Consider the following 14,177-nt stretch of genomic DNA (forward strand, 5'->3'; position numbering starts at 1 on the left):
TGCTCGGGTTGAGGCCAATTTGGTCGGCAAAATAGCAGAAGTTTCGACTCCTGATACCAGGCGAACAGAAATCGCAGCAGGTGGCTGGACAAAATGTGTTAATATTCCATTGCATACTTTTGAGCTGAAGCTATTTCAAATTGCGGGAAATCGTGTTGCATACTTTTAGGCACCAAATTGCAACGGCCTAGAATACATAGTGTGACCATGTTTTTCGAACTGTTCTCGCCAAGCCCAAGAGTATGCAACAATTTTGGGGCAAATTTTAACTATGTTCAGCCCAAAAGTATGCTCTAATTATCAAAACATTTTCTCGGGTCGGCAAATTAGCAGAAGTTTCGACTCCTGGTACCAGGCGAACAGAAATCGCAGCAGGTGGCTGGACAAAATGTGTTAATATTCGATTGCATACTTTTGAGCTGAAGCTATTTAAAATTTCGGGAAATCGTGTTGCATACTTTTAGGCATCAAATGGCGACGGCCTAGAGTTTTTTTTCTTTTAAAAAAAAATAATAATTTTTTTTGCTCTAATTGTCAAAACATTTCACCGCGCCTAATTAAAATTTCAAATATTGACTTCTTCAGTATCAATTTCGACCATTAATACTGACCGAGAAAGTAAAAGTGGCCCCTTAAAACTAAAAGAAAAGAAACAATCTCCTTTTTCATTTTATGTCTAAAACTTTATTAAAAAAATCCATCTGTTTACAATTTATTATACATACACTTGCGAAATGGATCCAGACCACAGCGAAAATGTAGTAGACTACCGCTCTCTGGGAAACATGCCGGGGTACGAGTGGAAACTCCTGCGGGTATGCTAAATCGCGGATGTACCTTTATAAGTATCCAAGCCCTACTTAATTCCAGTACAAGTGCCGCGATTTGCGTTTGGAAGGCGTTTATCATCGGCACCTGCAGTTGGTTTCAGCGGCGGTTGTAACCCAACTTATTATAGTCATTGAAATTTTGATGCTCATTCATGTGATTTTGCTGTTCAGCGTGGTTAAGGTGGGAAAAATACGATAAAGGCATTTTTCCAAATTACTGTGTTTCCTCCGATGCAGGACATTGATTTTCTCACTGTGCTTCCGTATTTCGCGGTCATGTTACTCACTCCATCTATTCTGATGCCCAGCAGGGAGTCCAACGTCGAGCAGTACGAAGTCATTGCCATTTTGGTCAGCTGTTTAATGGCCGTTCTTCTGACTGCGATGGGTTTGTGTCTTCTGCGACATTCGTATACAAGACTCACACTTAGATCTAATCCTTTTCAGACTTGATACTGCCCATCTGTTACTTTCGTGCATTTAATCTGATACCAAATTTCGATCACGTAGTGATTGTCCTGGTCTACCTGATGTTTCCAATAGCCTTTGTGGAAAATGGCAGAGCTTACCTTTTGGGCCTAGCCGTTTCACTGGTGTACTTTGCTTACATGACGTTCATGGTCAACATCAACACACATGATGAAGTGTGGGAGCTAACGGCGTATGGGGCGTATCTGTTTTTTCTAAACATGCTGTCCATGTCCCTATCCGGATTCCGGGAGTACAACATGAGAAGCGGAATACTCAGTCGTTACCAGCTGGTGTACCAGAACTTGGTGCTTCAGGTGGGTAGAGGTAAATTTTCTTGGACTAGTTACCTTATATCGTTTTCCCTAGATGGCAATGAAACAGGAAAAGGCCTTGATGGACTCAATTATACCAGCAACGCTGGCGAGATTTTTGCAAGATACCATCGCCAGTCACATTGAAGAAGATCCGTCGAATCTTATTCCATTTACAAAAACACGGTGAGTTCCACAGATTATATGACAGCGTGATCGGACCAAGGAAATCAGCTTATTGCCCATAGACATCTCTTTATGGAGCCCCATCCGGAAGTATCTATTCTAGAAGCCGATATGGTTGACTTTACGAATCTAACGACCACTATGGACGTTTCAGAACTTGTGGCCATTCTGCACGAGTTGTTCGTAAATTTCGATTTGGCCGCCAATCACAACAGGGCCACGCGCATCAAGTTCCTGGGCGACTCGTACACCTGCGTCACTGGGATTCCCAGCTACTTTGCTACCCACGCCAACGCCTGTGTGAACCAGGCTCTGGACATGATTGAGATAAGCCGCGAAGCCAGCCAGCGACGGAATAAGAGGATCGAACTTCGGGTCGGGGTGCACTCGGGAGAGATACTCGCTGGGATTATTGGGTTGACCAAGTGGCAGTTTGACATCTGGTCAAAGGACGTCGACATCACCAATCGGCTGGAGTCCTCCGGACTTCCTGGAAAGGTGCACATTTCTAGTCGCACACTGGGCTTGTTGGACAACCACTATGTGTATGAGGAGGGTACCGAGACGGCCAAACAGGATCCTCTCCTGCAACGTTCTAATCTAAGTACCTACCTAATAAGAAGTCGACTTCCAAATTTCGAGGACTCCGATGACTTGGAGGACGACAATATCTCGCAGAACGACTACAACTTCAGTTTTATTTTCACCCAGGATTACGAAGATATCCAGGTGAAGGCGCAGCGCGATATGATTCTCGAGGTGGAGCACATGCCGCTGAACCGAGTTCAGGCGTGCAAGATCAGACGCCCGCTGCACCGAATGGCTAAAAAGGACATCAACGAGGAGTATCGATTCCATCTGGAGTCGTACTACCTCTTTACCACTTTCCGCAGCTGGAAGATGGAATGGTCCTTCAGCAAAATGCGGGACCTGTTAATGAAATACAGCCTGGGGATGATGGTCTTAGCTGGAGCCACTATTATAGCTATGAACCTACTCCATACGTGAGTTTTAAACGCTATTTGGGTTCCCTTACTGTAGCTTCATTGATTTCCAGAAAAGCAGCCATGGACTATACCATGTTGTTTGGTCTGTTTCTGCTCATACTCTTGGCACTCCTGCTGGCTTCCTATAAGAAACTTTGGCTTCGTGGCCGCCGACTCACGCCCATGACGCAACCCTCCACCTTCCTAAGTCGCTGGTTGATCAAGATCTCCAATCTGATCGAGATGTCGGTGTTCGTTAGGGTTCCATTGGGGATTGTCGTGCTGTTCATGCTGTATATAATGTCTTCGGCATCAGTGGTGAGTCCTTTTGCACTCCAGCGTTTTATAATCGACTGATTTGCTTACAATAGTTGTCTTGTGATATAGCCAGGCTTGAGCTGCAAATTATAGATTCCGAGTTGCACAACCTCAAGCCCCAGATGATTTGCTTCATGCCCTGGGTTAGTATCCTAAGTTTACGTTAGTATCCCAGTTTACAATATCCCAATAGCCAGTGACGTATGCAGTAATCATTGTGCTTAGCCTTATGCTGGTCATCATTGGCATTCCGCTGATCATAAAGCTAACAGTGGGTCTGGCCATCGTAGGCTGCCATATGATCACGGTTTACGCCTACTACGGATTCGCCTTTGAGCGATCGGAAACCACCAATGTGGGCATGACATCGAGTCTGGCCCACAGCTGGTACCTGATTGCCTTCTTCATCATGGTGGTGGTGCGCGAGGGCAACCTCAACTACATCCTGAAGGCGAGCTACTTGTACTTATAGTTTGTTAGTTAGTTGGTTAGTTTACATACATACTGACCGACTTTTCCTAGCATGAGCTTGTGTTTCGAAAAAAAGCACAAGCAGACCAAGGTCAAAACCCGCACCATCAAGATCATCATGGCCAACATACTGCCCACCCACGTGGCAGAGGTGTTCAAGGTGCGTCGACGCAGCGATCAACTGTACTATGAGAACTTCTCCCATGTGGCCGTGATGTTCGCCACCATCGAGAACTACGAGGCGGATCACTCGGGACTGCGGGCTCTCCACGAGATGATCTGCTACTTCGACGAACTCCTGCTTAACTACCAAACCTGGTACAAAATCGAGAAGATCAAGGTGATGGGCTGGACATACCTAGCGGCCTGCGGCCTGGACGTCGATCACTACACGGACCTTGCGGTCAGCGTTCCCATCTCAGCAAATCCCGAAGCCGATAAGGTCCAGAAATCGAGTTTGTTTATTTGCAATATTATTGCGTGATATCATATGATAATTGCATTTCTAGCTTCCGTTCGATTTGCCCCGATGGATGACGATGATTATGACACAAAGAGCAGGGAGCGGCTCCCCTCCCAGGCAACCATAAATGAGACTGACAATACAGTCCTGGTCATGACTGAATTCGCTTTGAATTTACTTCGCATCATGCGTGATATCCAGTCCAAGGGGATTTTCTTCGAAAAGGATTCTAAACTAACTGGCAGCTTAAAGATTGGTGGGTTCAATCATTACTAAGTGTGTGACTCTATTCCACTTCCGGATCACTTTAGGCATCGCCCATGGACCTGTGATGGCCGGTGTTGTGGGGCTCTCCAAGCCGCACTACGACATCTGGGGACACACTGTCAACATGGCCTCCCGGATGACTTCTACGGGAGTGCTGGATGGCATTCACGTGACCGACAGCACCTCCAATATCCTGCAGGACTTTAACATTCGGTGCACTTTTCGAGGGATGACCTTTGTGAAGGGAGTGGGCCAAGTGCCCACTTACCTTGTCGACCTGGACGAGAACTTACACTTCCAACATATTAGCCGGAATAATGATTCGCACATGGGCAGCATTGTCTCCGTGCAGTGGTTGGATGAAAAAAGAGCTGAAAAATAGATTAATTGGAAACAGAATGCATTTCTTTTATGGTATTTGTAGTGTTCTAAGGTCTCAATGCGAGACTTGTGATTGGAAGCAATGAAAAGGCTTTTATAGGCTTGAGAAATAAGTCATAGTTGAAATATAGTATATTCAAATAGTTCTCACCAAACATTTTTCATTTTTCATCCAAATGGCTAGCGAGAACCCATACTACCAGGAAGACGTGGTGGCCTACCGCTCCCTGAGCACCGTAAAGGAATTGGAATGGCGGCACTTGAAGGTAGACCAGGACTCCATCTCGTATGGCCTACCACTCACCACTTCCTATTCCAATTACAGGATAAGTGCCAGAGTCTACGCCTGGAAATGGCCTGCTCTCACCTCCGGGAGCTGGCGCTGATGTCGAATGTGGTGCAAATCATTTGGCATGTGGAACTGTTGATGGTATCCCACGTGATTCTGTTGCTCGCCGTAGTAAAGGTAGTCTCCTGTGATAGAATTCCCTGCGTAAGACTACACCGATTCCTTTAGGATATTATACTGGCGACCTTGGTGCCCTACTTTGTGGTTATGCTTTTCACTCCCTTCATCATGCTCTTGAGCATGCAGAAGAACGTTGGGATGAATACGAATAAGTTCATCTCATGGCTGATGGCCCTTTTCCTAACTTCCATGGGTGAGGTGGTTGGCAGGTCCTAGTCCTACTTCTCCTAAGAACTTCCTCCTTTTGTGCAGATCTCTTTTCGGACCTGCTGGGTACCATCCATAGTGGCGCAGCGTATCCCACGGTGCCCTGCTACGATCATGTAGTCCTGGTCAGTGTCTACATGACATTACCCATCGCATTCTACCAGGGAAGCGGAGTATACCTTTTGGGAATGACGGTATCCATAGTTTACTTGGGCTACGTTTTCTATATGCAGTATCTTAATGATCAAGTGTCGTTTTACCTGCTCGCCTCCTATGCCATATACCTCCTAACCCTCAACCTGATCTTTTCATTTTTGACTGTAGTGAGGGACTACGGCCTCAGGCGAGCCATACTTAGCCGCTACCAGTTGATATACCAAAACATTGTCTACCAGGTATTTCAGGAATTATTTCAAGTGCTTTGTACATATGTATATATGACCTCTTCCTTTCCACAGCTTGTAATAAAGAAGGAGAATGCTCTGTTGGAGTCAATTTTGCCACGCAGGATGATACGCACCTTGCAGGAGGAGATCTGCAGCCGCATCGAGGATCAGGACAAGAGCTTCACTTCTCACAAGGCAGGTTCACGGTGCGTATGCGCGATATGTAAAATGCTCTATATTTGTACAATCTTGTAAGCTTAAATTTGTGATACCCTATGTAGAAAGCTGTTCTTGGAACCATACCCGGATGTTTCCATTTTGGTAGCAGACATGGTGAACTACACGCACCTGACCACCACTTTGGAGGCACCGCAGCTGGTAGAGATTCTGCACGACCTGTTTGTGAGTTTCGACCTGGCTGCCAATCGCAACCGAGCGATGCGGATCAAGTTCCTGGGAGATGCCTACAACTGTGTGGCGGGCATCCCGAACTACTTTCCCGCCCACGCCTCCTGCTGCGTTGACCAGGCTCTGGATATGATCCACATCACGCAGGACGTGAGTAGCCGGCGCAAGCTGGACATCAACCTTCGAATCGGTGTGCACTCGGGTGAGGTGTTTGCAGGAATCATTGGGCACACCAAATGGCAATTCGACATCTGGTCCAAGGACGTGGACATCACCAATAGGCTGGAGTCATCCGGGCTGCCCGGAATGGTGCACGTCTCTCAAATGACCCTGAGCATGCTGGACGAGCACTATATATTCAGAGAAGGCACCGAGGCAGCCAAGAATGATCCCATCCTGCAGCAGGCGGGAATCCGCACCTTCCTGGTCACTAGTAGACTACCCGATGCGGTGGAGCCGGGCGAACTGGAGGACGAATTGAGCAACGCCTCAATAACCTCATGCCGCCTGAGCTACGGCGGATACTACGAGGAGATCCAGATCAAGGCGCAGCGCGAGATAATGAAGGAGGTGGAGCAAATGGCGGTGGGTCACTGCTTCGTGGAATGGAGGCGTAGCAGGTCGATGAAGAAAAAGGGCTTCAATGAGGAGTACCTGTTCAGCAACCAGATCCACCTCGTGCTGGGTGTATTCCGCAGCTGGAAGATGGAGTGGGCCTTTCATAACCTGCCGGACCTCATGATGAAGTACTCCATGCTCATAGTGCTCTGTGCTGGACTGGCTATATTATGCATTAACTGTATCGAAAAGTAAGCCCTTCTTAGTTGAGCTGCCAAGTATCGAACTTTTTCCCTTGATCCACAGAGCCACCTACTCCGATCTTTTGGTCCTGATCGGATTTCTGCTCGTACTGCTGATCCTGTGCTTTCTTGCCGGATACAAGAAGCTGCGTCTGCAGTGGAAGAGACATACACCCTTGTCGCAGCCCTCTTGTTTTCTGAGTCGTTGGCTTCTCAGGATCTCCGAGAGAATCGAGGACTCTCTGTTCGTGAGGGTTCCATTGACCATTGTGATACTGCTCCTGCTCTACGTTATGTCCTCTCAAACTGTGGTTCGTATTCACTATATCTGAAGAAAGCAAATGTACTGCTAATATTTTTCAATATAGTTTTCCTGTGATGTTGCAAAACTAGAACTGGGTATAATCGAAGCGCACCTCCACAATGAAAAGTCCTATGCGGAATGCTTCGGTCCATGGGTTGGCTTAAATACATATATAAAATTTAAAAAACTCAAATTTAGAAACCATCTCGTACCCTTAGACTGTCACTTACTGTGTGATCATCGTGCTTAGTCTCCTGTTTATCATCTCGGGATGTCCGCTAGTGATAAAGGCGATTCTCGGCCTCCTTATCCTTGGACTCCACTTGGGCAGCGTGCATTTCTACTACGGGTTCGCCTTCGAGAGATCGGAGACCACTGATCTGGGACTGAAGTCGGACTACGCCCACACCTGGTATCTGGTGGCTCTCTTTGTTGTTCTGGTGTTGCGGGAACGCCACGTGAACTACCTCAGGAAGTTTAACTACTTGTGAGTATGCGGAGTTCTTTGGAAATCCCATCTCCAAACACATTTCCATTTCAGCATGCGCGTTTGCTACGAGGATGCCCACCAACAAACTGATGACAAGCTGCGCTCCATGAAGATCATTATGGCCAACATCCTGCCTTCCCACGTGGCCCAGGTGTTCAAGGTGCGGCGACCCCACGACCAGCTCTACTATGAGAACTTCTCCAAGGTTGCCGTGATGTTCGCCTCCATCGAGAACTTCAACGCCGACACGGCGGGTCTGCGGATCCTGCACGAGATTATCTGCTGTTTCGACGACCTCCTGGTCCACTACCAGACCAGGTACAAAATCGAAAAGATCAAGGTGATGGGATGGACCTACATGGTGGCCTGTGGCCTGGAAACGGACCACTACACGGACTTCTCAATCGACATTCCTGTCACGCAGCGCGAAACGGATTCGGAAGTGAGGCGTAGATCCAGCGGTGACTATTTCCCAGATTAGGCTAGATTAAAGTATGATTTACAAACCTATCCTTTAGTACTGACCGTTCACTTCGGCAGTACCGAGGACGATGAAACGAGCGGAGATAACGTCAGCCAGCCGTACGCCCAGGTGCAGGATGTCGCCGTCTTGGTGATGACCGAATTCGCACTGGACTTACTTCGCATCATGCACGACATTCGCTACAACTACATGTTCTCGGAGTACGACACCTTTTTAACGGGAAGCCTGAAGATAGGTGAGCTGCATTACCTTCACTGTACTCCCAACCAATCCAATGATCCAATGACCCAAGGCATCTCCCATGGACCCGTGATGGCCGGAGTTGTGGGACTCTCGAAACCACACTACGACATCTGGGGTCATACCGTCAACATGGCCTCCCGGATGTCCTCCACTGGACTGCTGGACAACATCCAAGTGACCCGACACACGGCCAAGGTGCTGCGACAGTTCAACATACGCTGCCATTACCGAGCTCACACGGAGGTGAAGGGAGTGGGCAAGGTGCCCACCTACCTGGTGGTCCTGGGTCCGGATCTCACATTCCACGATCACGACCAGGAGAGCATGAATGTTAAAGACTCTAAGAGTTGGGTTATCGACACTCTTCCCCTATCATTCACCCCGAGCTACGTGCCCCCATGGTCTTCCCCGCCAGAAGAAGACGAGGCTGGAGAGGAGCTCGAGGAACATGAGTCTGAAGGGGATGAGCTGGAGGAGTCCCAACAGGAGCGTCAAAAGGGAGGCGTCCTCATGACCGGCGACGTTTAATGTATTTATATATATACATGTAATTATTGCTGCTAATAAACATGGCCAACAATGTCTATCCCTACTTTTTCCATATTCGAAAAAAAAAAATTGACAATTTTTTGCATTTTCGGCAAGGGGTACCATCATCAAAATTTGCGAAACATGGCAAAAAATTTTCATTTCAATGTATGTACATGGTTCGATAGGGAATTTTGTTACGAATACAACGAGATATGGCATTCCACATTTGGACAACTATTTTTACTGCTATCGAAAAAAAACTGATTATTTTTAATCAAAAAATTGAAAAAAAAAATTTTTTTTAAATATGATATTTTCAATAGGCGTTTTCGCCATAAATGGCCAAAAATAGCCGCACAGCTAAAATAAAGACTGTTTTGTGCTGCTAATAAACAATGCTAACAATGTGTATCCCTACTTTTTCTGTTTTCGAAAAATAACTGCATCCAGAACTTGCGGGCCACTTCTAGGGAGAATATGTGGAGAAGGATGCTCTCGACGACTATGGCAGTGCAGCACAAGCCTGATAGGTGTATGATTGCTTTTTACTAGACATAAAATTGTGCCAAATTGCGAACGCTCTAATAGATACCCTGGGATATGCTACAACACCTCTATGCAATATGATACCAAATTGGACCACAAAAAACGCTCTTAAGTTTAAACACAAACACACTTTAAATATAGCGCAAAATTGCACAAAAAGATCGTTTCAGACACGGACATTTTGAAGATATATTGGATCGATTTATCATCTTTCGGGCATATTCATGGTTCCAGTGTCACGAATGGGTTTTAATTTACAATTAAACAACTAAAACTCGAATCGTTTAGGCAGACTTGACGCGCAGGGCCAGAGCGCTCAGATCGGCGATGCACTTGTTGAGGGTCTCCTTCTCCTGCTGGGGCGAGATGCTGGCCAGCACGTTGGTGGTGATCCAGTTGACCATGTGCTTCTGGCTGAGACGACGCTCGACGTGGCGGCACTCCACCTGGTAGTCGAGGCGGCGCTTCACCTCCGAGTACACATTCATGGCACGCTCACGGAATGCGGCCTCCAGCTGCAATGCAATGTTCTCCTTCTTGGCATCCATCAGCAGCAGGGCACCGTCGGCGCGCCACTGCTCCTTCTTCTCGGCCTCGATGGCGTCGGACAAGACCTTCAGCTCAGCTTCGCGTCCCTCCTTCCATTCAGATTCGATTTTCTGCGTTGGGATAAGTGAGATTAGCGGTGGGTTTTTGCAACTTTTGGGAATAACTATTTGCAATATATTATTATAAATATTGAATTCGTTAATCGTATAACAAAGTGTCTCCGATGAACTTTACTTATTTAACAGCAAACAAAAGGGGATTAATGACGTTATATTGAATTTTACCCAGATCTAATACGATTTTCCAGAGATCTAAGATGTTTCTGTTTTTGGTAATCCCATGATGATTCTATCTGAAAATTGGGCTTGGGGTATACTCACATCGATCTCGCCATCGGCCCACTTGGCGATGACCGGGCCGAGCTTCTTGACGGCGATGACGGCCATGATGCCGAGCGACAGACCGCTGTAGTACTCGTGCTCCATGACGTAGATCTCCTTGGAGCAGAGGTAGGTGATCAGACCCACGCCGAAGGTGTAGGGTCCGGTGACACCGGTCTTGTTGTAGAAGAACTGGAACCACTCCTCGGGCAGGAATCCCAAACGGACCTTGCCGGGATGCTCGGGGCGCTGACGGCGCTCGATGGCACCGCCAGGAGCGGCAGCAGCGGCGGCCGACCGGGTGGCGGCCACGGTCAAGGGGCGCTGGGCTGTAAGTGCAGTTCACCAATTAGTTGTACTCAACTTTTAGTTTGCAAAAAATATCCATTGCGAATGGGTGGTGATTACATAAACCACGATGTCCGACGACTTTGCAATGCCGTAACAATTTTCACGGTCATTCGCGGCCGGAGATTCACTTGCCCACGGCGCGATTTGGGACCACGGATTAGCTGGCCATCTATTTGCACCGTTTGCGGGTTTACCTGTTAGAAGAGCGGCTCTCGAGAACATTTTACAGGCAGTTGCGATGAATTTATGCTACTAAATTGATCCGAAATTGCCAGTTCACAATAGTGACAGGTTAGGAGAGCGTTGCCAGATAAACCGCTTGTCGGCTCGGTTTTACAACACTGGCAAAGTGCCACGAATTTAAACTTTAAATATAAAAATTAGTTTATTGGAAATGTACGTTTATAACTTTTATTTGTATTTTCAACTTGTTTTTAAACTTATTTTTATGATATTCATTTTATATAATCGAGTGTTTGGCAGCTTAAAACCATTTACGCAAACTGCTTACATTTTTAAAAGATTAAGTTGGAATATAAAATGCTTAAGTAGAATAAATAAAAATTCATTGTGACAGCCAAATTTTATAGCCACTTTACATTTCTTAAGATTAAAAAGGAAAAAAAAAAACCTCGTCATAACTTTACAAGTTTTTATTTTAAAAAATATTACAATTCGCTAGATAAATTGTGCCTAAAGTAATCAGAGTTAGCTGCGAAACAATATGCATTAAAATACTTTTACAAAATACTATAGAAACAGCGTACAGGGTTTGATTTTGAAAGGTTGGTTCGGGTACTCAACTGGATATTCTTGCCATATAACATTAATTTGTTTCTCAGTTCAAAGCTATTTACGTGCAGATTTCATAAATTAAGCATTAAAGCATGAGCATCTTTGTTGTTGGTTGTCGCTAAACTAAATGACTTTCTTGTGCGTGGAACTTAAAACTTACGAAAAACATACACACAGGCTACATTCAAAAGAAAAGTGGCTAATTCCAAATCACTCGGTTACAGCTCGGTTCAAACAAAACATCATAAGACTATTTACAGCAGTAGTGAACAGATAGATATCTTTTAAAACGTAATAATACACTTATCGAATTATGTTACAACTTTCAACTTATGCCTTTGATGTTGTTCTTTGCTAGATCTCATTCTCGTTTCACATCATTTCTATTAGCTTCCGTATAAAAACGTAATGATTCTGCGGAGGAGGTGTTGCCTAACATTTATAATGAAGGTGTGTCTGTATGTGGTGGTGAGTGGGTGCCATAGTACATATAGATGTTTGTGTTTCTGTTTATGCTCGACGGGATGACATAATGCGGCGGACACACTTATCATCACCCTCAAAGTGCTCGTGTGCCTAGGAAGGATGCGTATGCCTGGTCAGTTGCGTGCTGTTGTCGTTTCACTCGATGAAGTTGAAGCGAGTAAGCAGCTTGTGGTAGAACCACCGCACCACCTGCTGGACTCGTCCGGCCACCCAGGCGCACAGGCTGCTGGTGTGTCGCACCTTCGACGCGTAGTGCTTGATGTGATCTGTGCGGTAGAGAGTTAAGAGGGCAACCAAAAGTACAGCGAAATCATAAAGAGGAAAGCTAGACAGCCAAGGGCGTATAGGTATTTTGAAAAAGGATATAATAGTGTCCAGGGTGGATGGCCGCCGTTAATGTAGTTCACATAGGTGAATCCGTCCTTGCCCTTGCCCCGTATATTGTAGTAGTAGGGCAGGAATGAGTGAAGCGTAAATCTGAAAGCGTACAAAATGTTTTCACACTATTAATAGAACATGGCCGCGACAGTGGTGGAATACCTTCTCTTCTCGTAGAAAAATATGGCAGGTTGATTGGTGGTCAGCGTGTGCAGAAAGATCGCCTTCACCGAGTGCCGCTCAGCCGTCGTCAGGTGGTTCATGAGCGCGTCCAGCAGCAGCGATCCGATGCCATTGCGTCGATGCGAACGATGGACGCCCAGCGACAGTATATACCCGACATCGGCGGAACGACCCATCGAGTCCGGCAGGATGCCCTTGTCCTGCATGGGAAAACCGCTCAGCCTGGTGTACAACTCATCACTATCACTCATATTGGCTATTACCTCCTTGTTCACATTTCGATAGGGTTTAATTTCGGCAACGATTAAACCAATTATGGCCAGATTATATACAGCTGCCAGCGCAAAGAAGCGCGTGCTTGAGGTAATATCCTCATACCATGATAGTGGATAGTCGATTGGAAACCATTCTTGGCACAGCTGTCGCACCTACACACGATCATCACATGGACATGCAAATGGGGGGATTATCCGCATGGGTTGATCAAGCTCACGCACTCACCTCCGTCAGATCGTCGGGCACCAGGAAACGCAACTGCACATCGTTAATGGAGCACAGCGGTACGTGTTCGCAGTCCACACGTGTACTGTCGCTACTGGGCGGCGCACTGTGCTTGTTGTAGCTGCAATGCTCGCCATGGTATGATAATGTTTCATGATCCTCATGTATTAGTCAACCCAAGAGGCGGCGAAACAGCGAATTCCCTTGCATAATACCGCCGAAGCGTCGTCAATAGATAAACAAAAGCCGTCCATTGACGGGGCTCCGGTGGCCGCATAAGCAGGAAATTCGTGTGCAGCCGACTGATAACCAAATAGTTATATGTACGCATACTCACAGTGTGAATTGTGCCATCCTATTGTCTGGGGGGGTGCTACTGGTGCTGGTGCTCCTCGGTTCCCACTGCCACTGTTGCTGCTGCTTCTGCTTCTGCTGCTGCTCTGTCCAATTAGAGCAATTATGTCCATTTATTGCACCACCACCACAGCTGCCGCCGCCACCGCCGTCGCCGCCTGAACAGGTTAAGCGCGGAATCTTGTCCAACGGAGCCTTCTCCTCCGGGTGAGTGATTCGAGTTCGTATTCGTATTCGTTTTCGGTTTGGTGCGTGTTTTTGGGTGTGCGCTCAATTGGCTTTAATTAACATTTACATTGAGGTGGTGCATGGAGGCGGGGGGCAGCGTGTCGCCGGATCATGTAGCAACCACTTGCTCGCTGGTTTGCGGGTGCTCCGCTGATTTTGGTTTCGAATTGGGACTTGGATCTCAAGTGGAATCGGTGGCTTTTTGGGGGGGAATCCGTTACAACGCTGGCCAGGTGGTGCTGATCCGCTGGTGGTGTCGCATGCCGCTGCTGCTGCCCGCTGGTCACAAATCAGATCGCCCGCAATGATGCCTCATTTGTCCTAATTTATTCGCCAAGCCAAAAAGAATTAATGAAAACAAATCAGCAGTAGTAAGACCGCACTTCGATCTGTGGAACATACCAAGCGATGGAGGTGGAG

General features: G+C 46.8%; 4 protein-coding genes across 14 annotated transcripts; 2 read left to right on the forward strand and 2 right to left on the reverse strand.

The window, feature by feature from the left end:
- Nucleotides 1–642: 642 nt before the first annotated feature.
- LOC6532506 (adenylyl cyclase X E) lies at nt 643–4,702 on the forward strand. Of its 9 annotated transcripts, none has more exons than XM_039374043.2 (12): nt 646–815; nt 871–1,011; nt 1,068–1,218; nt 1,278–1,615; nt 1,668–1,798; nt 1,861–2,802; nt 2,856–3,102; nt 3,156–3,245; nt 3,296–3,573; nt 3,625–4,028; nt 4,083–4,292; nt 4,348–4,702. In XM_039374043.2, exons 1-12 carry the CDS (start codon nt 735–737, stop codon nt 4,683–4,685), a joined length of 3,351 nt encoding a protein of 1,116 aa, XP_039229977.1. In that variant the 5' UTR covers nt 646–734; the 3' UTR covers nt 4,686–4,702. The 9 variants fall into 9 exon arrangements, 7 of the variants coding, with proteins under 7 accessions (XP_039229981.1, XP_039229978.1, XP_039229979.1 ...); XM_002093216.4 differs by having other exon boundaries at nt 647–815; nt 3,296–3,564; XM_039374044.2 differs by lacking the exon at nt 4,348–4,702 and having other exon boundaries at nt 644–815; nt 3,625–4,015; nt 4,083–4,263.
- A 78-nt stretch (nt 4,703–4,780) lies between these two features.
- LOC6532507 (adenylyl cyclase X E) lies at nt 4,781–9,047 on the forward strand. The gene is made up of 12 exons (XM_002093217.4): nt 4,781–4,950; nt 5,010–5,150; nt 5,202–5,346; nt 5,406–5,755; nt 5,819–5,952; nt 6,028–6,963; nt 7,019–7,265; nt 7,323–7,412; nt 7,477–7,745; nt 7,800–8,209; nt 8,267–8,467; nt 8,525–9,047. The coding sequence occupies exons 1-12, from the start codon at nt 4,861–4,863 to the stop codon at nt 9,001–9,003; spliced, it is 3,492 nt and encodes a 1,163-aa protein (XP_002093253.2). The 5' UTR covers nt 4,781–4,860; the 3' UTR covers nt 9,004–9,047.
- A 669-nt stretch (nt 9,048–9,716) lies between these two features.
- LOC6532508 (ATP synthase subunit b, mitochondrial) lies at nt 9,717–11,182 on the reverse strand. The gene is made up of 3 exons (XM_002093218.3): nt 11,027–11,182; nt 10,482–10,810; nt 9,717–10,211 (listed from the first exon to the last, which is right to left on the reverse strand). The coding sequence occupies exons 1-3, from the start codon at nt 11,052–11,054 to the stop codon at nt 9,837–9,839; spliced, it is 732 nt and encodes a 243-aa protein (XP_002093254.1). The 5' UTR covers nt 11,055–11,182; the 3' UTR covers nt 9,717–9,836.
- Nucleotides 11,183–11,470: 288 nt separating this feature from the next.
- LOC6532509 (N-alpha-acetyltransferase 60) lies at nt 11,471–14,145 on the reverse strand. Of its 3 annotated transcripts, XM_002093219.3 has the most exons (6): nt 13,513–14,143; nt 13,176–13,296; nt 12,938–13,102; nt 12,654–12,874; nt 12,480–12,590; nt 11,471–12,381 (listed from the first exon to the last, which is right to left on the reverse strand). In XM_002093219.3, the coding sequence occupies exons 1-6, from the start codon at nt 13,527–13,529 to the stop codon at nt 12,249–12,251; spliced, it is 768 nt and encodes a 255-aa protein (XP_002093255.1). In that variant the 5' UTR covers nt 13,530–14,143; the 3' UTR covers nt 11,471–12,248. The 3 variants fall into 3 exon arrangements, with proteins under 3 accessions (XP_002093255.1, XP_039229657.1, XP_015049406.1); XM_039373723.1 differs by lacking the exon at nt 12,938–13,102 and having other exon boundaries at nt 13,513–14,145; XM_015193920.2 differs by having other exon boundaries at nt 12,654–13,102; nt 13,513–14,144.
- Nucleotides 14,146–14,177: the final 32 nt, after the last annotated feature.

This window comes from Drosophila yakuba, chromosome 3L, assembly GCF_016746365.2.
Source record: "Drosophila yakuba strain Tai18E2 chromosome 3L, Prin_Dyak_Tai18E2_2.1, whole genome shotgun sequence".
NCBI lineage: Eukaryota > Metazoa > Arthropoda > Insecta > Diptera > Drosophilidae > Drosophila > Drosophila yakuba.